This window comes from Dryas octopetala, chromosome 8 (genome assembly GCF_963921425.1).
Source record: "Dryas octopetala chromosome 8, drDryOcto1.1, whole genome shotgun sequence".
Classification (NCBI taxonomy): domain Eukaryota; kingdom Viridiplantae; phylum Streptophyta; class Magnoliopsida; order Rosales; family Rosaceae; genus Dryas; species Dryas octopetala.
The window spans coordinates 2,465,657-2,488,770 of NC_141373.1; the positions used below are offsets into that span (position 1 = coordinate 2,465,657).

The following is a 23,114-nucleotide window of genomic DNA, read 5'->3' on the forward strand; positions in this document are numbered from 1 at the left end:
GCAATGAAAAGTGGTCGGAATAGCCTCCGCCTAAAAATAATTCTTTTTTTTTTTGTCAAATAAAAATTAAATTCGATGTGATCAAATTGTTGGAGTTTGCACATCAAAGTCTCAGGACCCCCAACAAGCATGAATTGTGAACTGTCACCATTGACATCATGCATGCATATGATGTTTGTTAAATAACAATTTAGCAATGTTTCATCTATTAAAATACCAATTCTCGCTAAATTTCTGAATATTATATATTTTAATAAAATACTGATACATGTTCTAACATTCTTATTTTTTTTTGCCCAAAATGTTCTAACATTCTTATACATTATTTAATTGAATAAATTTGTATATATAAAAAGAGAGTTTTGTGATACGATAATTATATGGCATATAATTACATTTTTATTCTTAAATGTTGATAGAATATTTATGTTTTTATTGTTAAAATATAAAATTTAACAATTAAATGTGATTATATGTGATACCCTACGAGTATAAAAATTAGTGGCAGCATTCCATAGAGAAGTTTATGATTTTCATTCAGAAAAATAATATATTATCATTGGCAATAATAGCATACAGTACTGAAAGCCATTTAGAGACTGAAAACCTATTCTAAACTACAACAGAAAAACCATAAAATGAAAAGCTTAATTGCCAGTGGTGCAATCCTTGTATGAGGGCCAGAAGAATGACCAGGAACTACGACCAAACTTCCACCTCAGAACCCACAAACTCCCAAAAATTGCTTCATACTGCCCTATACTCAACTGATCATCATCAAGTTGATCACCTCCATAAGTAAGGGTTTGTAGACCATATGGGATGCCACAGGTTTCTTCAATCTTCTCTTTCACAGCCTTGATTTTGAAAGAAGGGTTCACATCCACCTTTGTGACTGTCCCATTTGGCCTGGTCACATTAATCTGCACCAAACTGTCTAAGCATAAAAGAGAACCAGACTGGATACCATAATCAATCAACTTCTTGCCCACAAGTGCAGTACCATTGAGAAAGAGACATGGCCGCCCATCGATGTTTTCGACCACTTCTTGGGGAAGCTTGTCTAGAATTCCATCAATTTTGTCAAAACAATTCTCAGCTTCAACTACAACCTGTAAATGAGAATTGTTATTGTCATCTGTATTGTCTGTTCTTATGTATAGTTTGATTGGAGACATGATGAAGCACAACTTTGTAATGTTGTAATCCCTTATAGTCTTCAAATCTTCCCAATTTTTCAGCGTTTTACCATCACAGAATAGCTGCTGGGAACAAATTGGAATTCCACACATGCTCTCAAATACTGACTTGAGATCAAAAATAGTATCCGAAGATTTCAACTCGATATCATTGATATGATTGTTCTCTGATTCATTCTCAGATTCGCTCTCAGATTTGCTCTCAGATTCGCTTTCTGATTCCTGAATATTTGACCATTGCAACTTCAATTCAATCAAACCGCTCTCTTGTTGGATCCGTAGATCCTTATAAGTTAATTCAATTTCTTCAACTTGATCGTTACTCGACCCAAAAATTGCATAAACAACACAATTCCCTTCCATGTTGTAGTCTTCTAAGGAATCAGACTCATCAAGCAACACCCCATTATAAAAGAGCTTCTGATTGCAACATGGAATCCCCATCTTCTCGCATATATAATGCTTAATATCCTTTATGGAGTTAACCCTATACTTGCTAACCATAATCATATCTCCAACCTGTGGCATCTTGATGGACAATTTGAAACAACAACCCAATACCCAAATCGTAGATTTTGATTTCTCTTTTGTTACCTTATAAAACCCTAGGGTTTTCTCATCATCATCAAGATAAACCATATCATCATCCCCATAAAAGAGCTCTAGTTTATTATGTTCCACTTCGGCAAATCTTTCAACCTTCTCCTTTACATCGCGGACAGTATGCAATTCATTCACCAAAATCAACTCTTCCCAACCACAACCGCGTGCAATAATCGTAAATTTCTTATTTCCAAGCGGCACCATATAAATCGGCAGCTTCTTATTGACACTGCATTTACTTATACTCTTAGAATCATCTATAAGCCTCCCACCATGGCTTATCACATAATCCTCCAAATCGAACCCCGTCGCGCTCTCCACAAACGCCTTAATTTCCTGGCCGGTGTACCACGGTTTTACTTCCACCGTGACTGGTTCGCAGCAAGAGACCTTGACAAACATATCCACACCGTCCACTTTGGGATTGGTTGTGTCTGGTGGACAAAAAATTGCATGAACAATGGACCTGCTTTTCACGTTGCATGTTGCTAGGGTTTCGTAGTCATCCTCTAGAACTTTTCCATCATAAACTAGGGTTTGCCGCTCTAACGGGACACCCTCCATGCTCTCGATCATTGTTTTGACCTGCAAGATTGTTTCACAACTCCTAAGTTGAAATAACGTGAGCTCTTGTTTGGGTACAATCTTGAACAATACCATCAACATGGTGGACTTGTTTTCTGAGTATTCCTCATCAGGGTCGCAAACTCTTATTAGCTTCATGGTTTTCAAACTTGAATTAGGAGAGAGTTGTTTAGGGTTAATATATAGGAGATGGAGATAGCTTTGAGTCCAAGAAAGGTTTCCTTTTGGGCAAATGGATAGTCCAGCCCAATTTAATCGGTTTTAAAGTATCAAAACTGGACTCACAAAGCCCATTTTCTGCTTTAATCTCCTTATGGGCTTAAAAAAAGCTGTAAACCAATCATATGTGTATCCTTACAACCTTTCCAACCACCCCCAATAATAATAAAAATTAAATTCGATGTGATCAAATCTTTGGAGTTTTGCACATTAGATTCTCAGGACCACCAACAGGCATGTGTTGCTAATTGCTATCATGTCATGCAAGCATATATAGATGTTAATAATTAAACTAGCAGTATTTCATTTATTTAAGTGGTACAACAGTGTTTTAGTTATTTAAATATGAATTTACACGCTAAATTTTATATTTTTAATAAATAAAATACTAATATACCCTTTTTACTGGACCAATGATATGTGTTCTAACGGTCAAGAGAAATTGTGTGATAGAAGTCATAGAACCACTATACAATATACAACTATGAACTACTTTTGAACCTTTAAATTTTGGAGGATTTACTTTTTTATTACTGGAATATAAATTATATGAGTTAAAATTTGGGTGTTGGTAATAACTAATCGATCTGTGACACTGACTTGTCATGCATGGTCACAGACTGTGCATAAGAATATATGTACTTTGTAACTGTCTTCATTGACAACTTTTTACAGCATGAACATTAAAATATTTGGAGTCAATGTTTGCAAAGTAATTTGCAATCAGTAACTGTGTGTGCCATAAATGTGTTACGTTTGTAGGACATGAATTAATATTGAAACTCATGGTGATGTGGCGTTTGTTGGTTGGCCTAAAATATCAGTTATATGATGAACACTATTGAACAGGCCACTATTGAATATGGGCAGTTGGGAGACATCATGAACACTTCAAAATTTGTATATATTTGGAATATCATCAGTACTTAACTCGAAGACTTGTTTTTATATATTAGTTATGGGATGTAACAACCTTTATCAGTTTCAAGTTAAGTCCTAAACTTGAGATAGATTTATCCATATCCAATCAAATATTTATAACTTTACTAGAAAAGTAAACTATTTGGGCTGCACAAAAAAAAAAAAAAAGAGCACCCCTAAGTTAATCCTAATTTATTAGATAGAATTGTTTTGCGATTATTCTAAATTATCACATTAAATAATAAATACTATGAGTCATTAGGTAACAGTGTAACACAAACTCAACCAACAACAATCTTGAAGGAGGCAAGAAGAGAATACCAGATAAATGTGTTTGGAACTTTGGATGATATATATATATATATGTTTTTTTTTTTTTTTTTTTTTTTTGAGAAAGGTGTTATGTATTTCCCTTTGTATTAGGGAAATAAAGTTGCTTCCACACGGCACGCATATGCTCTCTCACCCAATTATTTCCCTTTGCTTTCTGGAAATAAATTGCTTCCACACGGCACAGATATGTTCTCTCTCTCTCTCTCCCTCTCCTTCGGCATGTCTGTCTTTATATATATGCAGACTTTACTGGTAGCTTGTTCTTTATGAAGGATATATGAAGGCAAATACAACACTCTGAAAACAGAGAGAAGCAGAGAGAGACCCAGAGATGGAGGGCAGAGAGAGCCGTTGTCATCCTTTGTTGAGAGGAGGAAGGAAGGAAAAAAGCAGCCATGGTTTCTCTTCAGCTCAAATCCAATCACTTGCTGCCATCTGTGAAGCTCTTCTACCTCCTCTGTCACTGGACACAGCCTCTGTTTCTGGGTCTCAGTCTCCTCTACCGGACGAGGTCGGTCAAGTCCATGTTAATTGCTGTATGTGTGCCCAGTGCCCATACAATAACAACTCTCTGTCTCTCTCAACTTTTCTTTATCTATCTATTTATTTGATAATTGATTGGTTGGATGAAAATTAAACAGGTGGCAGATTTGATAGTGAGTAGAGGTCAACCAGAAGCTGTGGAGTTAGTGAGGTTTTCACTGAGGATTCTGTCATTCAGATTGGGAACACCATTGCTTTGTGGGTCTCGTTGCTTTCACAGGGGATGGCCATTCATTCACAGCTTCTCAGAAATGTCTTTGGAAAACAGAGAACAAATGCTCAACAAATGGTCAAGGGAAAGGCGTGTCATAACACTCAGATTGCTGTTTATTGTCCTCAAAATCTTTTGCTTCTACACCTTCTTCTCCAGGGTAATAATTTAATCTATTTCATTCTTCACCCACTATTATAATTCCACCTTTTACTTTTGTCTTTTTAATTCATAATTTATAATAATTCTAGTCATAGAAGACTATTATTTTATTGTTTATATTTCAAATTCATTACGAATCTTATTTGTTAAATATCAATAACTTAATCTTGTGTTATATACTTATATGTCACATAAGTTAGTACAGAAATATTTTGATAACAGTTTGAAAATTAATTATATATTGTACGTATTTGAGAATTAATTAAAATGACTTATAAAATAGACTAACCTAACATCTACTGATCTACCTATCAATATTAATAAATTTTTAAACACGTGTAAAAAATGTTATGAATTCTAAGGCCTACCACTATGGTAAACCCATTTTTTGTGACCTAAAACCCATTTTGGGTCACAAATAGTGCTGTGACCCAATTCTCACATTTATGGTGCTGTGACCCATTTTGGGTCACAGTGTTTTATACATATTTAAAATATGCCTAATATTGATTAAGTGATATTTAATTGATAATTTTAAATTTAAAGTATAATAAAAATGATTCTAGTGATCTTATTTTAATGAGATCTTTAAAATAAGGTCAATATTGAATATATTTAAAATAAGAAAATTTCATAAATTAGACAACATAAGCCTTACAACATCGGGACTTCAACAACCACAAACAAGAAAAACAACACGATGATTTAAAGGAAAAACAAGTATATAAATGATCACTAAAAGAAAAAACAAGAACAATACGATAATTTAAAGAAAAAACAACAACAACAAAATGGGCTTCATCTTCAGCTACCACCCAAGCACTTCCTCTTGGAGCCATGACAAAGAAAAAAAAATTTGTGTAAATTTGGTAAACAAAGGTTGTAATTTGTGATGAAACCATATGAGTGTTGTGTGATATATATAAACCCATTTGAAAATATAGCTGTTGGAGGGTTTGGGGAATTTTTTAAAATTTTTTTGAAATTTTTTGGCAATTTTTCGGATATTATATCTATTTTAAATGATTTATTAAATATTTGTTAAAAAAAAAAAGGATTTGACCGATCTGGACCGTTGATTATCAACGGTCCATTCATCTCAGCCTTTGATTCATTTTCCGGCCCATCTAAAAAAAAAAAGACAAACCACAGCAGCCGTTGATCACCAACGGTCATCTCATCTGGACCGTTGGTGACCAGCCCAGCACACCACGCGTCAACAGCCAAGCAAGCCAGGCGCGGCCCACGAGATGACACATGTTTCGGAGCTGCAACGGTCATCTCCAGCCTTCAGCCGACAATTGCGTCAGCAGCTGCAGGCGTGGGGCCCACCAAGCTTTTTGCCCAGCAATTGCTTCTCTCTCTTCACGTGGGTGGGCTTTGCTGATTTTGGGTCACACACAAATTGGCTCACACTGAAACCCTCTTTTGGGTTACACTTTGGGTTACACCCTCTTTTGGGTCACATTTTCCGGCCCATAGTGTTAAGGTGTGACCCATTTGTGACTCAAAATGGGTTTTGGGTCACACTCCGACTGCATAGTAGTAGGCCTAAGTAATTTTGCTCACACATCCCTATATGGTAGTAGTCAGAGAATTTATTATCTGCTGGTTTCTTAGATTGGTGGCCCATGATGATAAGGAAAAGCAAAAGGACAATAATATTGCTAACTTGTACAGTTCTACCGACTCCGTGACCTCACTTTTATGCTTCAGAATGCTACCACATCGTTGATGTCTCCTAGTTGAAAATAAGTGTATATATACACAATTGTTTCTTAATTAATTTCTTTCCTTAAAGTCATTAACACAATTTATATATATATTTACATATACATACACATAATACACACAAAAATGATATGTATAGTCCGCTGAGCGTTTGCACACTCATTCACAATCTTCAATTTACCTCTACATCCGAATCGGTTTATATATATAGTGTAATGATATGTACAAGGATTTTACTAAATTATCAAATAAGATTATGTTTCTCAATTAATTGTTATATATTATTAGTCTATTTTTCTGATAGTTTAAATTTTTTTGAGCAAGTGTTTATCTAATAGAAATATATTAGGATGCACTTACCTGTGCATCTCAATCATAGGATGCACTTGTTTCAATCATTCATGCTTAATCTAATAATAAAAAGAACATGCCTTTGAAAAGATTCTATATATAATTGCTGATTAAAACTGATCTTTTTAAAGAAAGTTATAAAGCAGAATAGGTCCTTGACACCTTGTTGGGTTTGATTTATTGTTCTTTTCCATTTGGAATATATGGTTTTTTCTTTTTAACTTTTGCGGATTGGTTGCTGCAGACAGATGAAAACTCACAGAACCCAGCATGGAAAACACTTGGGTACCAAGTAAACACCACCAAGGAAAAGTTGATTAAAACCCCAAAGGAGAGACCTCTTGAAAAGGGAATCATAGAAACCATGCACAAAAGTGATTCAACCCTCATTGAATCTCTCAACAAGAAAGGCCTTCAAGTCACGGATGACACAACTCACAACACCCACAAGATCAAATGTGATGTTGTCATTGTTGGTTCTGGTTGTGGTGGAGGAGTTGCAGCTGCACTTCTTGCAGAGTCCGGCCAAAAAGTGATCATTCTTGAGAAAGGGAACTACTTTGTGCCCAAAGACTATTCCTCTCTGGAAGGTCCCTCCATGAATGAGCTATATGAATCTAGTGGAGTTTTGTCAACTGTTGATGGGAAGTTCATGATATTGGCTGGTTCAACAGTTGGGGGAGGCTCTGCTGTGAACTGGTCTGCATCAATCAAAACACCAAATTCTGTTCTCAATGAGTGGTCTGTGGATCATAAGATCCCACTTTATGGAACCTCTGATTATCAATCTGCAATGGATGTTGTGTGCAAGAGGATTGGTGTCACAGAGGGTTGTACTGAGGAAAGCTTCCAGAATCAAATTCTTCGAAAAGGGTGCGAAAATCTTGGATTGAAGGTTGATTCTGTTCCAAGAAACTCACCAGCAGATCATTACTGTGGCTCTTGCAATTATGGTTGTCCAACAGGAGAGAAACAAGGGACTGATTCAACTTGGCTAGTTGATTCTGTGAAATGTCGTGCAGTGGTTTTAACAGGTTGCAAAGCTGAGAAATTTATACTCGGAAATGACAATCAAGGAGGTACAAGAAAAAAAAGATGTCTAGGAGTGATTGCCACATCTTTGAGCAAGAACATCACAAAGAAGCTGAAAATTGAGGCCAAGGTGACAATTTCAGCATGTGGGTCTCTCTTGACTCCTCCTCTAATGATCTCCAGTGGACTCAAGAATCCAAACATTGGCAAAAACCTCCACCTCCACCCTGTTCTGTTTGCTTGGGGATACTTTCCAGAACATTCATCAGAATTTAAAGGCAAACCTTATGAGGGAGGGATCATTACTTCAATGCATAAGGTGGTTTCTGAGAGCACCAATGTCAAAGCAATCATAGAAACTCCTGCATTAGGCCCCGCCGCATTTGCCACATTGGTTCCATGGGTTTCAAGGCTTGACATGAAGGACAGGATGGAGAAGTATGCAAGAACTGCTCACCTGTTGGCACTGGTCAGAGATGTGGGTTCAGGAGAGGTGAAGAGAGAGGGCAGGATTCACTACACTTTTGACAAATTGGATGAAGAAAACGTCCAAGTTGGGCTCAGGCAGGCTTTGAGAATCTTGATTGCTGCAGGAGCTGTTGAAGTGGGTACATATAGAAATGATGGGCAGAGAATCATATGCAAAGGGACAGAGAAGGAGGCTTTGGAGGAGTTCTTGGACAGTGTTGTTGCAGTTGGAGGCCCAAGCTCAAGAGGGGAGCACTGGACCATGTACTCCTCTGCACATCAGATGGGAAGTTGTAGAATGGGGGCTACTGAGAAAGAAGGAGGGGTTGATGAGAATGGTGAGAGCTGGGAGGCAAAAGGCTTGTTTGTGTGTGATGGGAGTGTGCTCCCAACTGCAATTGGTGTCAATCCTATGATTACCATCCAATCCACAGCTTATTGCATTTCCAAGAAGATTGCAGAGTCCTTGAAAAAAGAAAAATGCATGGTTAATAGTTGACTTATGTTGTTCTTCTTATGAACTCTTGGAATTGTAATAACTAATAAGAAAATCTGAGTTGGGGTAGGGTTTTTTTTTTGGTTCGAAAGTTGGGGTAGGGTGGGATGATGAACTCATGGTTCTGTTTTGACCAAAAAAAAAAACTCATGGTTCTGTTGATCAATTGATGGCAAATTGGCAAAGCCATTATTTTTTAAAAATCATATCATCGAAACCCTTCATGCGCAAACGTTTGCACATTCGCATTTGATACCGAGCACTCGACAACACCCTCAAGAGCTCTTCGCTATTTTTCAAAAATAGGCGACTCTACTCGTACTTAGTACTTACACTATCGGTCGACGAGTTTATCACGTACTCTCAAATTAAATTGTAACATAAAAGTTGATAAATTAATTCTGAGCTCTCGACAAGTCGTCGACAAAAGTGAACGTTCGCATCTAAATGGGTCTAATCATATTGCATTGGAGAAGAAGTAATTAAACTTGGAGCCACTATTAGTTATAGGGGTTTATTACTCAAACATCCTATAATATACACCCCTAAAGTTTTAAAAATTACAATAATATTTCATTTAGTTAAGCGGGACAACAGTGTTTTATTTATTTAAATTTGAATTTGCACGCTAAATTTGATATTTTTAACAAAGAAAATACTGATGTGCTCTTTTTATTGGTCGGATGAGATGTGTTCTCACAGTGTCATGATGCCAGACTGTGCAGAGTATGTACTTTTTATGTTGTTACTGCCTTCATTGATTGCTTGATGCATAATGAACCTTAAATATTTGGAGTCAATGTTTGCAAAGTCAATATTTGGAGTCAATGTCAATATTTGGAGTCAATCGGAGTGTGGCTGAATCGAAGTGAGTAGGAATTAGAGTAAGATATTCACATTAATGTGTTTACTAATTATCAAAAATTAAATTAAGAAACAACATAATTTTCATAATCTTATTAGGGGCATACATGTACTCTTAAAGAAAGTAGGGGCATATATGCTAGGCTTGCTAGCCTGTGTTTGGTTATTAACTTGTTGCTGAATCCCATAAAAATCCAAGGGCAATTAAAGAGGGACTGTGCTACCATGCCAACGTCCATGAGAAGAACTTAGCTGCAAGAGCAGGTAGGCCACCTGTTATCTCTTTTTTTCTTTTTCTTTATCTTTCTCATTTTCTCTTTCTCTTTAATGGAAATAACACATATTTTTATAACAAGGACAGATAAATTATTTTCAACGTCCATATATTGTAGATTTTATTGTCACTGTTGGATTAATGGTTTTTTTTTTGTGGCCATGATTGGATTAATGGTTTAAATCCTAAAGTATAAATTTTGTAGCCATCAGATCTGTCTACACGCCTCATTAACCATCAGTAGACTGTAGCAGTGTAGCAGTGTACTACTTAATCAAAAAAAGTATTGAAATTAAACCCTAGGTATATGGACCAATAAACCGAACAACTCACGGAAATTAAAAGCTAAAATTTAGGACCAGCAATTTAACACTGAACGCGGTCTGTGGGGCATCTTGAACAAGCCAATATTGAATATGGGCAGTTGGGAGACATCATGAACACTTCAAAATTTGTACATATTTGGGATATCGTCGGTACTTAAAAATAATTTGCATGTCCTGTATGTGACAGACCGGTGTCACAAAGAGAAAAGAATAATAGAAGAGAGAGAAAAGAAAAAGAGAAGAGGGAGAGAGGAGAATAGGAACACCACCTGTTGATACCCCCAGAACATTCAAGTTCCTCTCTCGGTACTTAACTTGAAGACTTGTTTATATATATTAGCCTTATCAGTTTCAAGTTAAGTCCTAAACTTGAGATTTATTGATAGGAAAATACTAATTGTTTCTAATATTTGTTTTTTATCTTATGTGTTATTATTTTATTAAATATGATATTTTTATTTTTATTTTTAGATTTTATTTTTTATTTTTTAATATTCAATGTATAAATACTTTGTAAGTTGAAAAAAAAAATTAAGAAAAAAAGTTGAGATACACATAAAGTATTTGGATGATATGTTAATGATTATCACTACTTGTTAACTATATTATTTTCAGTACTGTTAAATTAACTAAATGATATATTATCTCTCTAATAAAGATGATATCCATTCATGTGAATATCACATAAATAAGTCTCGTTTCTATTAGAATAATTATACACAACATAATCAATAAAAATGGTGCATATAGTTTTATTCTGTTATTATTTTTCAATAAACTGGAGTTTAATTGCTTGATTTAAAACATTTTTAAAAGCAATCATAAAACACCACCTACATGCTAGCTAGTTATGGAACTTAATTACTTGCTTGGTTTAGAGTGTGTGATTTTAAAGCACACTTGCCCACTATTTAAAGCACACTTGATTTTAGAGTGTGTGATTTTAAAGCACACTTGCCCACTATTTAAATCTCCATAAGTTAGTCGTCCCAAGTCAATTATTTATTTTCCTAGTGATTGGATCAATATCACTCTTGCTTTGTATTGACTTTGCGACTCTTATTTTATTATTTATTTTTGATTTGTCACTCTTTAAAATCATTTTTTTTTTTTTGCCACTCTCTAAAAGCAATATTTAAATAACCACTTTTCTCGAACTTTCACTTCAACTCTGTCACTCCTCCTCTTGTTTTGTATTGACAGGTAGGAGAGTACGAGACTCAGTCGATTTCTTAACTATCTCACTTAATATGCCTGCGTGGCTCATTCAATATCCAACCTACTTAATTATTTGTTCATAATTTAAAAAATGAATGATTAGTGTGAGTATTTCTAGGAGAATTGAGAAAATTATTAATGAGTTATGAAATAGGATCCTTAGTACTGATTTTGTTCAATTTGTTCTTACCTTCAAAACCTACCACCTAATTATTGCAAGCTAATTTGTTTGCCAGATAGAAAAGTGCTTCCACAGACGGCACACGTGCTATCTCTCTCTCTCTTCTCCTCGGCATGTCATGTCTGTCTTTATATGCAGACGTTACTGGTAGCTTCTTCTTTATGAAGGATATACGAAGCCAAAGACAACACTGAAAACAGAGAGAAGCAGAGAGAGACCCAGAGAGAGAGAGATGGAGGGGAGAGAGAGCAGTTGTCATCCTTTGTTGAGAGGGGGGTGGAAGGAAAAAAGCAGCCATGGTTTCTCTTCAGCTCAAATCCAATCACTTGCTGCCATCTGTGAAGCTCTTCTACCTCCTCTGTCACTGGACACAGCCTCTGTTTCTGGGTCTCAGTCTCCTCTACCGGACGAGGTCGGTCAAGTCCATGTTAATTGCTGTATGTGTGCCCAGTGCCCATACAATAACAACTCTCTGTCTCTCTCAACTTTTCTTTATCTATCTATTTATTTGATAATTGATTGGTTGGATGGAAATTAAACAGGTTGCAGATTTGATGGTGAGGAGAGGTCAACCAGAAGCTGTGGGGTTAGTGAGGTTTTTACTCATAATTCTGTCATTCAGATTGGGAACACTTTTGCTTTGTGGGTCTCGTTGCTTTCACAGGGGATGGCCATTCATTCACAGCTTCTCAGAAATGTCTTTGGAAAACAGAGAACAAATGCTCAACAAATGGTCAAGGGAAAAGCGTGTCATAACACTCAGATTGCTGTTTTTGGTGGTTAAAATCTATTTCTTCTACACCTTCTTCTCCAGGGTAATAATCTAATCTAATTCATTCTTCACCCACTATTATAATTTCACCTTTTCCTTTTTCTTTTCTAATTATAATTTATTAATAATTCCACTCACACTAAACTATTAAATTAATTCACCCTAGTGATACGGTGATACCGACTATTATTTTATTGTTTATATTGTTTATATCAATGAGAAAGACTTCACTTATTACGAGAGTGTAGATATATATACTCGTTTCATATAAATTTTTTTATATTAATAATTTATTGTTGTGTTATATGTCACATCAGTTAGATTGAAACATTGGGATAACAGTTTGGGAATTAATTATCTGTTTACTTGTATTATAATATCTATCTACCAATATTAATACTGAACTTTTAAAACCAAATGTGAAAAATATTATGAATTCACTGTAATTTTACTCACACATCTGACATCCCTATATGGTAGGGGTCGGGTGGGCTATAATTTATAGGCTAAAACTTATTTATCCTTTATTGTATATAATATGTGAGATACACATATAAACCATATGACTATCACATCACCGTATCTATCTCAAATGTTGTATATAACAAGGATAAGTAAACTCCTCAATAATTTATGTTATCTGTTGCTTTCTTTAGTTTGATGGCTTTGATGATAAGGAAAAGCAAAATGACAATAATATTGTTGACTTCTACTGATTCCGTGACCTCACAACTTCTATGCTTCTTAATTAGCTGATCGAGATGTCCACACCTTGCTAGCTCCTTCCAGCTGTTTTTCTCTAATTTCTTAAATTTTTAATCTAGTTTTATGAGAAATTATATAATGTGACCCCATCTGGGATGAAGATGAAACAAGAATCAAAGTGCGGACTTTATTATATTTCTGTTCGTTTCTCTTATGACAATAATGTGTGACAGATTTGAGTCTTCTGCTGCCACATCTTTGATGTCTCCTAGTTGAAAATAAGTATATATATGCACAATTTTTTTATTCTTAATCTCTTTACTTAAAAGTCATTAAGACAACTTTTATTTATATATACACACACACACGTAATATACACGAAAATGTTATGTGTAGAAGGCTGAGGGTTTGAACGCTCATTCACAATTTTCAATATGAACATCTGCATCTGAATCTATATAGTGTAATGATATGTACAAAGATTTTACTAAATTATCAAATAAGATTATGTTTCTTAATTGCTATATATTGTTAGTCTATTTTCTGACAGTTTAAATTTTTTGGGCACGTGGTTATCTAATAGAAATATATTAGGATATATGCACCTGTACATCTCAATCATAGGATGCACTTGTACATTTCAATCATTCATGCTTAATCTAACAATAAAAAGAACATGATTAATATTGATTTTTTAAAAGAAAGTTATAAAGCAGAATAGGTCCTTGTTAGGTTTGATCTATTATTCTTTTCCATTTGGAATTTAAGGGTCTTTTTTTTTTTTTTTACTTTTGCTGATTGGTTGCTGCAGACAGATGAAAACTCACAGAACCCAGCATGGAAAACACTTGGGTTCCAAGTAAACGCCACCAAGGAAAAGTTGATTAAAACCCCAAAGGAGAGACCTCTTGAAAAGGGAATCATAGAAACCATGCACAAAAGTGATTCAACCCTCATTGAATCTCTCACCAAGAAAGGCCTTCAAGTCACGGATGACACAACTCACAACACCCACAAGATCAAATGTGATGTTGTCATTGTTGGTTCTGGTTGTGGTGGAGGAGTTGCAGCTGCACTTCTTGCAGAGTCTGGCCAAAAAGTGATCGTTCTTGAGAAAGGGAACTACTTTGTACCCAAAGACTATTCCTCTCTAGAAGGTCCCTCCATGAATGAGCTATATGAATCTAGTGGAATTTTGTCAACTGTTGATGGGAAGGTCATGATATTGGCTGGTTCAACAGTTGGGGGAGGCTCTGCTGTGAACTGGTCTGCATCAATCAAAACACCAAATTCTGTTCTCAATGAGTGGTCTGTGGATCATAAGATCCCACTTTATGGAACCTCTGATTATCAGTCTGCAATGGATGTTGTGTGCAAGAGGATTGGTGTCACAGAGGGTTGTACTGAGGAAAACTTCCAGAATCAAATTCTTCGAAAGGGGTGCGAAAATCTTGGACTGAAGGTTGATTCTGTTCCAAGAAACTCACCAGCAGATCATTACTGTGGCTCTTGCAATTATGGTTGTCCAACAGGAGAGAAACACGGGACTGATTCAACTTGGCTAGTTGATGCTGTGAAATGTGGTGCAGTGGTTTTAACAGGTTGCAAAGCTGAGAAATTCATACTTGAAATTGACAATCAAGGAGGTACAACAAAAAAAAGATGTCTAGGAGTGGTTGCCACATCTTTGAGCAAGAACATCACAAAGAAGCTGCAAATTGAGGCTAAGGTGACAATTTCAGCATGTGGGTCTCTCTTGACTCCACCTCTAATGATCTCCAGTGGACTCAAGAATCCAAACATTGGCAAAAACCTCCATCTCCACCCTGTTCTGTTGGCTTGGGGATATTTTCCAGAACATTCATCAGAATTTAAAGGCAAACCTTATGAGGGAGGGATCATTACTTCACTCCATAAGGTGGTTTCTGAGAGCACCAATGTCAAAGCAATCATAGAAACTCCTGCATTAGGCCCTGCCTCATTTGCCACATTGGTTCCATGGGTTTCAAGGCTTGACATGAAGGACAGGATGGAGAAGTATGCAAGAACTGCTCACCTGTTTGCACTGGTCAGAGATGTGGGTTCAGGAGAGGTGAAGAGAGAGGGTAGGATTCACTACACTATTGACAAATTGGATGAAGAAAATGTCCAAGTTGGGCTCAGGCAGGCTTTGAGAATCTTGATTGCTGCAGGAGCAGTTGAAGTGGGTACATTTAGAAATGATGGGCAGAGATTCATATGCAAAGGGACAGAGAAGGAGGCTTTGGAGGAGTTCTTGGACAGTGTTGTTGCAGTTGGGGGGCCAAGCTCAAGAGGAGAGCACTGGACCATGTACTCCTCTGCACATCAGATGGGAAGTTGTAGAATGGGGGCTACTGAGAAAGAAGGAGGAGTTGATGAGAATGGTGAGAGCTGGGAGGCAAAAGGCTTGTTTGTGTGTGATGGGAGCGTGCTCCCAACTGCAATTGGTGTCAATCCTATGATTACCATCCAATCCACAGCCTATTGCATTTCCAAGAAGATTGCAGAGTCCTTGAAAAAAGAAAAATGCATGGTTAATAGTTGACTTATGTTTGGCCAAAAAAAAAAAAATAGTTGATTTATGTTGTTCTTATGAACTCTTGGAATTGTAATAGGAAAATCTGAGTTGGGGTAGGGGTTTTTTTTTTGGGTCGAAAGTTGGGGTAGGGTGGGATGATGAACTCATGATTCTGTTGATCGACTGATGGCAAATTGGCAAAACCATTATTTTTTTTAAATCATATGAATGAAGCCATTCAAGTGTGAATGTGCCCACATTCGCATTTGATACCGATTGCTCGGTAACATTGCCAAGAGCTCGACGCTATTATTTTAAAATAGCCGAGCGTTTCTTGCAACGGTCAGCGCTTTTTCCTTCTCTCTGTTTTTACCCATCGACCAACAAGTTCACCCCATACACTCTTAGGGTGTAAAATGACCAAAATCCCAAAGTTAAATCCCTGACCAGGCATGATCATATGATATTTGGAGAAGGGGTATTCAAACTTGGAGCCACTATATTAGTTATACTGGCCCTCACTCAAATGGCAAATTAAAAAATTCAGGTCTATAAAATAGAACAATGTCCTCTTACCAAGACAATCACAAATAATTTGCCCCACTAATCCGGTGAATTTTATATAAATATGTGATTCGTATTGATAATTTAGAAATATTTATCAATATATTTATATTAAATCAAGAAATACTTTAAATATTGTAAGTTTCCTCAATGATTTTAAAAATAAGATTACTATTTCATGTAAAAGGATTATTATTTCATGGAAATGCAGAACACTCGATTCTCTTTTTTCCACTTAGTAAAAAAAAGTAACTCTGCTTTCTAACTTTTTGTTTCAATTATATGACATGATGTAAGCCATATTATTGTAAGCCCAAATGGTTTTAATAAGCTACTCCGTTATTACGTAGAAGCAAAGCATAAAATCAAATCCACAACATAACATCTGCACAGGAAGGATGATAAAAATCAATATCATATAGTATAAAAACTTCCATAATTTTCAAGGAAAGCTGCATTATTGAAATTTCGTTGACAACCGATACAGCCTCAAAACTTCTCTTTAAACAATTTCAATTTGGCTCAAACTATGCAGATGGGGAAGAAAACAACAAACAGAGCACATCACTGTCACCAACAAAAATAAATAATCGTATTCAGATATATTCAATTATAAAGGGAATCAAGGGATCTATATCTCCTCAACTAGATTATCCTTTAATAGCTTTAACAGCTTTCTCGGCGGCGTCATCCAGATCTTCTGCTGTAATTAATGTCATACCACTTTCCTGCACAGCCATTAGCAGCAAACAATGAAGTTTCTAGTTTTACCCTCAGAACACTTTTTAAAGAATTGACATTTTTCATTTTTGTATTAGATCAAATTTCTAACTAATTTACCTTCAGAATTCTCTTTCCTTGGTCAACGTTGGTGCCTTCAAGACGAACAATCACTGGTACTTTTAGTGAAACCTTCAAAAAGGGATAACAGAAATTAGTGCTTCCACAAAAGCTAGATTGAGGCAATAAAATTATTCAAAACCGTCCAGAGGTCCAATAAATTTAGAATTTCTTATAAAGTCTCCTTGTTAAGCATATTTATAAATGATATTTCATTTTTAATGGAATGAGGATCATATTAAGTAACATGAAACAAGCAGGAACGGCAATCAATTTGAGAAAAAATTGAAACAGTTGGAAACAGATCTCACCTGTTTAGCAGCATTGACAATTCCACTAGCAATCACATCACACTTCATTATTCCACCAAAGATATTCACCAAAATGGCTTTCACCTTCTCATCAGAAGTCAAAATCTTAAATGCCTCGACAACCTGTTTCACATAATTTAAAAATTTAGAGAAACAAAATAAAACTCAATTTTCTCAATTTTCTGTTCAATTTTCTTTAAAATTGAACAGAAAAACAATATCTCAAACATGCATGTGCCAATGCAGAAAGATATAACATCTTCAACCTTTTTAACTAACTGTTAAACCATCATAATGCCAAAGTCACATTGAACTTGGATAGAAACCAGAAATCCTGATACTGAAGAAGAAGAGAATACAAGTAGAAAGAGACTTGATGACAACAATGCGAAAAAAAAGGTTTGACAGCAGAAAAGCAATCAAATCCTGTACATCATTACCTGGCCTTCAGAAGCATTGCCACCTACATCTAGAAAATTTGCAGGAGTTCCCCCATGTAATTTAATTATATCCATTGTAGACATAGCCAATCCTGCACCATTCACCATGCAGCCAATTTCTCCATCTAAGCCAATATAATTTAAATCTGCTTTGGCAGCAGCCACCTGTCAGAAGGAAAAAGGCACCAGAAACAATAAGTATATAGAATGTCATACTGTTATTTATCACAAATCCAAAATTACATCATAGTTTTGCACTCTTATCTTTACACACAGGGTGTCCGGTTGTACATATATCACATATGATTCAGCTTCCGAGACAAACGATTTTTATAAAATATTATAATCATATGAAAAAATATGGGAATTGTAATTGTAATTGGCCCTGTTTAATGGGGATCAGGGATTCTTATTAAAACCTCATCCACTTTTGAAGAGGGAGCACAAATCCTCATTAAATTTGGCATGCAAATACATACAAACCAAAAATATAATAATGCCAACCAAATCTGTGCAAAACAGGCCCCCAAAAACAGAGATAAAATTGAAATACATCAAAAGGTAGAGCTCAAAAACCCTTTAGAATTAAGTGACAATAGAACTGCAAAGGATGGTAATATCAATCAGCTTTAATACTTGATCACACTCAAGGAATATTAATTAACATAATCAAACCTCTCGGGGATCCTCCTGTGTTGGATCACGAAGAGCAAATATCTCTTTTTGACGAAAAGCAGCATTGTCATCAAAGTTCAACTTGGCATCAGCAGCTACTAGCTGGTTATCAGAAGTCTCTGCAATTGGGTTGATCTGTCCAAAAAATCAAGTTTCAGAAAAATAGTGAATTGAAAAATTTGGAATTCAGAAGCCTTAACTATAACATTAATGGAATCTTGAAGTTTATACTCACTTCCAACTGTGTGCAATCAGTCTCAATGAATAGTTTATACAATTTCTTCACTTGTTCAATTGACTCATTTCTATCAGCCCCTTTGGGAGCCAAACCATCAACAACCTTTGCAGCATCTTCGTCTGTAATTCCTTCGAAAACATCAATAGGTACCTACAGCAACAGAACAAAAAAATAAACATAAAAACAAAAGAAGAAACTAATTAAATTACAATATAGAAAGGAAAGGGTAGTTGCTAAAACATCAGGATTAAACACAGGGATAACAACCTTTATTATCATATCGGGGAATTTCTCAGCAAGGTCTTCAATGCTGGTTCCTCCCTTGGCACAGGCAATTATAAGCTGGAAAACGAGATAAAAATATGCATCTTTAATTTAGCAAGCTAAATTTGATGAGAACTTGTGTAAAAAACATATAGATAAGTAAAACCAGCAATTTGCAGCTGACACAAAGATAATAAACCCAGTTTGAGAACATACTGGACCAGCAGATTTGCGATCCAAAGTGATAGCAAAGTACATCTCATTGACAAGCGCCAACTTTTCGCACAAATAAACCTGTACAAGCAAAGGAAAGAAAACAAATTGTAGTGATGAAAACAATCTTGGGACTGCTTTAGCACCAACTAAATGAAAAACAAATTAATAAATCTAAAAAGAGGTCGAGTGGGAAGATGAACCAAAGCAAAGAACTCTTTTAAAAAAAAAAAAAAAAGTGGCAAAATTTTTAATATTCCAATACATGCCAAAAGTACAGCAGCACTTTTCAAATAGATATTAATATTCACAATTGAATGATTGATCATAATATTTAGTAAAAATTTCAAAATCGCCTATAAAATTTCTTCTAGAGAAACAAATTTTTTTAATAGAAGAAAAGTGAATATTGTGTGCATACCTAATGAAATAGCCTACGAGGTAATATACAAGTACAACATGGAATAAATTGAAATGCCAACCTTGCTGACAATTTTTCCCTGAGGTCCTGTTTGTTTGGTAACAAGTATCTGCCCAAGCATCTTCCCTGCAAGAAATATAAAAATCAAAACTCAAAATTGAAAGAGAACAGAGCATCAAAAGGACAAAGCAGTATCACAATAAAGTGCAACTTACTGAATTTGTTGAACATTATATGCACAAGAAACTATTGTAAACTAACATGCATGCATTTCTCCAGGCCCCATCAGGAGTGCAAATGAGACAGATCAACCCAGAAATGGAATCAACCGAGGTTGTACTAGTTAGTTCAGGGCCCATGTGGCATGCCCGGTCCAAGATTAATGAATGTGAGAACCAATCTTAATGCCCAAAAATAAAGGAAAAAATATGGATACGGCAGAAAAGTTCAATCACATTCTCATAGAACAAAGACAGGTGTTAGTACCAGCGATCTCTGCAGCTTGGTCAGTCTTGACAATGTGAACACCACCCTTGAGACCATTTTTAAATGTTCCCAGCCCTCTTCCACCAGCCAAAACTTGGCTTTTAACCACCACCTGCCCCAAAATTGAAGTTAGTACTACTCGGATTTTGTCACTAAACTATTTTTTGGGAAAACGAGACATAATGAGACCAGATTCCATAGTTTCTAACAATTACCTCACTTTGATTGGGGAACACGTCATGAATTGCCTTATTGACTTCATCAACAGAAGCAACGGCAACACCTTTCGGAACATTGACCCCGTATTTGCTCATCAACTCAGCCCCCTAGTTTCAACCAAAATGAAAGGCATTCATTATCAAATTCAAACAACACTCTCTTCACCATAAAACAAAAAAAAAAAAAAAATTTGGGGAATGAGACTTTTCATTGATCTCAACTGTTAAGTTTATACAAATTAATACAACTATATGAAATAATCGAAAAACTAAGACATTGAAATAAATCATAAAATGAAATATAGCGTTTTCTTTATGCTCCAAAGTTTGAGGACGATAGAAACAGAAACAGATCGGCTAGCAATGAGAGTTTGTGTATGTTCGTAAGTGTGAGTGAAACAAGCAGAGAGAGAGGGAGAGAGAGAGAGACCTGATATTCGTGAATATTGAGGCGGCGGAGTTGTTGCTGTTGCCATTTTCCAGCGATGGAGAGTGAGCAAGAGGTCAGCTGCTTCAGTAATCCTCTCACCATTGTTTCGAGCTTTGAGAGAGAGAGAGAGTGCGTTTACCGGACGCAGAGGCGATTGGGTCTGACTGAGAAAGGCGAGATGGATCCCTAGCGTTTTCTTCTTCTCTCTCTTATTTCTCTTTGACCCCTCCGTTTCAAGTATTTTACGATCATTCGCCCCATCTTTTGGTTTTATTGCTTTTATTAACAAAGCCTTAAAGTGTAAATTTGAGATTTGAAGGGGTTCAAATAGAATACTTTTTTTCTTTGATTGTTTTATTTTTCTCACAATCTTATACCGGGCTTGAGGATCGTTGGCTCAACCCAAACTTTTAGGGCCCGTTTGGTTCAAGTTTTGAAAGTTTGAAAATAAAAAATCAATTTTATTCTCATGTTTGTTAACTACAGGAAGGGAAATCAATTCATGACCCAAGGAAATCTGATGTCCTTATTGGAGGAAAAATGAAATCCTTATTGGAGCAATAAAATTGATTTTCCCCTTTTTGGAAAAACATTTATTGCTTCTTTTTTGACAAAATTAATTCTGCTATTATTTCAAAATAAATAATAAATTATGGTACAATTGGAAAACTGACCAAACACAGTATTTATTGCTTCCAATTCCTAGTTTACTTTCCCAAGCTTACCAAACAAAGGAAAGGGAATTTCACATCTCTTCCCCCTTAAATCAAATATATTTGTTTGTTATATGATATCCGTACCATAAACAGGCATTGTAGTTTTCCATGTATAATTCTCAATGATAATAAAGGATCAAACACATACATATCTCATTTTTTATGATGATGATGATCATAATTCATAAGGAAGTTTAAGATTTAATGTCAAACTAAGTAAATTAAGCATAAGAAAATAGTAGAGTTGGTCACAATTGATCTTATTCATGTCCCAATATCATCCCATACATGCTATTCAATTGTTCCTATTATGTATACATAACTATAGCTAGCTAGCTAGTGGCTAGGAGGGGTTGGAGGGCAATTGTAGCTACACAAACAAGCTTTTTCAGATCCGTCTGTTGTGCAGAAGCCACGGCCTTGTGGGAAATTCTGCGAGCATTGTTGTTTGCAAGCATCGTTTGTAGTACACTCCCATGACACTATGCATCGAAAAGGCTCTTGAGCACACACCAACACTCCATTTTCAACTGCATGGCAAAACAAAAACAAACACATATCACATATGTGTGTGTGTGTGTATATATATATATATATCAAAATTTCTTAAATGAATAAGAATATTTACAAAATGAATCATTATATTCAAGCATATATAACAAAGTGAATAGGAGGAAACTATGGACCTGCTGTGATGAGGAGGAGGAGAGTGACAAGGAAGAAGCCAGCGGTGCTATGAATTAGCTTGGTCATGATATATCTTTACCAAAATGTACAGCTTGTATACTGAAATTTTTTGGGTGCCATCATTCTTTCTAAGCATATATTTATAGATAGAGTGCCTTGTATGACTGTAAGAGTGAGCAGTTTGACTCATATCAGCTTTGAAATTACCTTCCATCTATAGTCTATATAGGAAAACTGACCACGTTGTGTATATCTCTCTAATAAATGTGAGAATCATTTATACAAATGGAATTTATTGGTATACATTTGGGGATTGGAAAAGGATATATCATGTGAATTGTGAAGGTTTCATTAGCCATTTTATTACATGGGCTAAACTGAAAGCCATGCATTCATGTATAATAGATGACTGTCCCAGATACAGGACAAAACTGCAGAGTCACAAGATTCATTCACAACTGAGCCCAAAAAAAAAAAACGAATTAATAGTTGAACCTTGAGAACATGCCATTAGGATTCTGAATTAAAATATATTTGTCACAGTGGGCATGAACTACATGACTTCACTACTCCTCCTTAATATCACACAGGCAATTTTTAGGTATGATCATAACACCATGTGTCATACTGGGCATAATAAAATTTTTAACCGGATCCGAAAACCCAATTTAGACTTCTGGTTATGATTATGACTGTGAGTTTGATGAGCTGAGAATTTAGATGTCCAATTTTTGTTGCCTGAATATCACAATAATACAAAAACCATAAGAAGATAGTTAGAAAAAGGGGAATAATAATATTTTTATTGCGTTCAATGGCATTCAATTTTATTTAGACATGATGATGTGTAGGTAGCAGTACTCTAGCTAGCTAGCACT

At 35.6% G+C, this 23,114-nt stretch overlaps 4 protein-coding genes across 6 annotated transcripts; 2 read left to right on the forward strand and 2 right to left on the reverse strand.

The window, feature by feature from the left end:
* Positions 1-647: 647 nt before the first annotated feature.
* Positions 648-2,525, reverse strand: LOC147275936 (polyubiquitin-like). Its single transcript, XM_086254038.1, has one exon. The coding sequence runs from the start codon at positions 2,523-2,525 to the stop codon at positions 648-650; it is 1,878 nt and encodes a 625-aa protein (XP_086110164.1).
* A 1,401-nt stretch (positions 2,526-3,926) lies between these two features.
* On the forward strand, positions 3,927-9,059 carry LOC147275937 (long-chain-alcohol oxidase FAO2-like). Of its 2 annotated transcripts, none has more exons than XM_086253632.1 (3): positions 3,927-4,396; positions 4,502-4,774; positions 7,103-9,059. In XM_086253632.1, the coding sequence occupies exons 1-3, from the start codon at positions 4,256-4,258 to the stop codon at positions 8,855-8,857; spliced, it is 2,169 nt and encodes a 722-aa protein (XP_086109758.1). In that variant the 5' UTR covers positions 3,927-4,255; the 3' UTR covers positions 8,858-9,059. The 2 variants fall into 2 exon arrangements, with proteins under 2 accessions (XP_086109758.1, XP_086109757.1); XM_086253631.1 differs by having other exon boundaries at positions 3,928-4,371; positions 7,103-9,058.
* A 2,738-nt stretch (positions 9,060-11,797) lies between these two features.
* LOC147275938 (long-chain-alcohol oxidase FAO2-like) lies at positions 11,798-16,205 on the forward strand. 2 transcript variants are annotated; one of them, XM_086255044.1, is made up of 3 exons: positions 11,798-12,129; positions 12,260-12,532; positions 14,006-16,203. In XM_086255044.1, the coding sequence occupies exons 1-3, from the start codon at positions 11,950-11,952 to the stop codon at positions 15,758-15,760; spliced, it is 2,208 nt and encodes a 735-aa protein (XP_086111170.1). In that variant the 5' UTR covers positions 11,798-11,949; the 3' UTR covers positions 15,761-16,203. The 2 variants fall into 2 exon arrangements, with proteins under 2 accessions (XP_086111170.1, XP_086111171.1); XM_086255045.1 differs by having other exon boundaries at positions 11,806-12,154; positions 14,006-16,205.
* A 491-nt stretch (positions 16,206-16,696) lies between these two features.
* LOC147275939 (ATP citrate lyase (ACL) family protein) lies at positions 16,697-21,033 on the reverse strand. Its single transcript, XM_086253696.1, has 12 exons — positions 20,834-21,033; positions 20,401-20,511; positions 20,186-20,297; positions 19,761-19,825; positions 19,282-19,359; positions 19,069-19,143; positions 18,799-18,951; positions 18,564-18,698; positions 17,889-18,053; positions 17,449-17,571; positions 17,138-17,209; positions 16,697-17,025 (listed from the first exon to the last, which is right to left on the reverse strand). Exons 1-12 carry the CDS (start codon positions 20,933-20,935, stop codon positions 16,948-16,950), a joined length of 1,269 nt encoding a protein of 422 aa, XP_086109822.1. The 5' UTR covers positions 20,936-21,033; the 3' UTR covers positions 16,697-16,947.
* Positions 21,034-23,114: the final 2,081 nt, after the last annotated feature.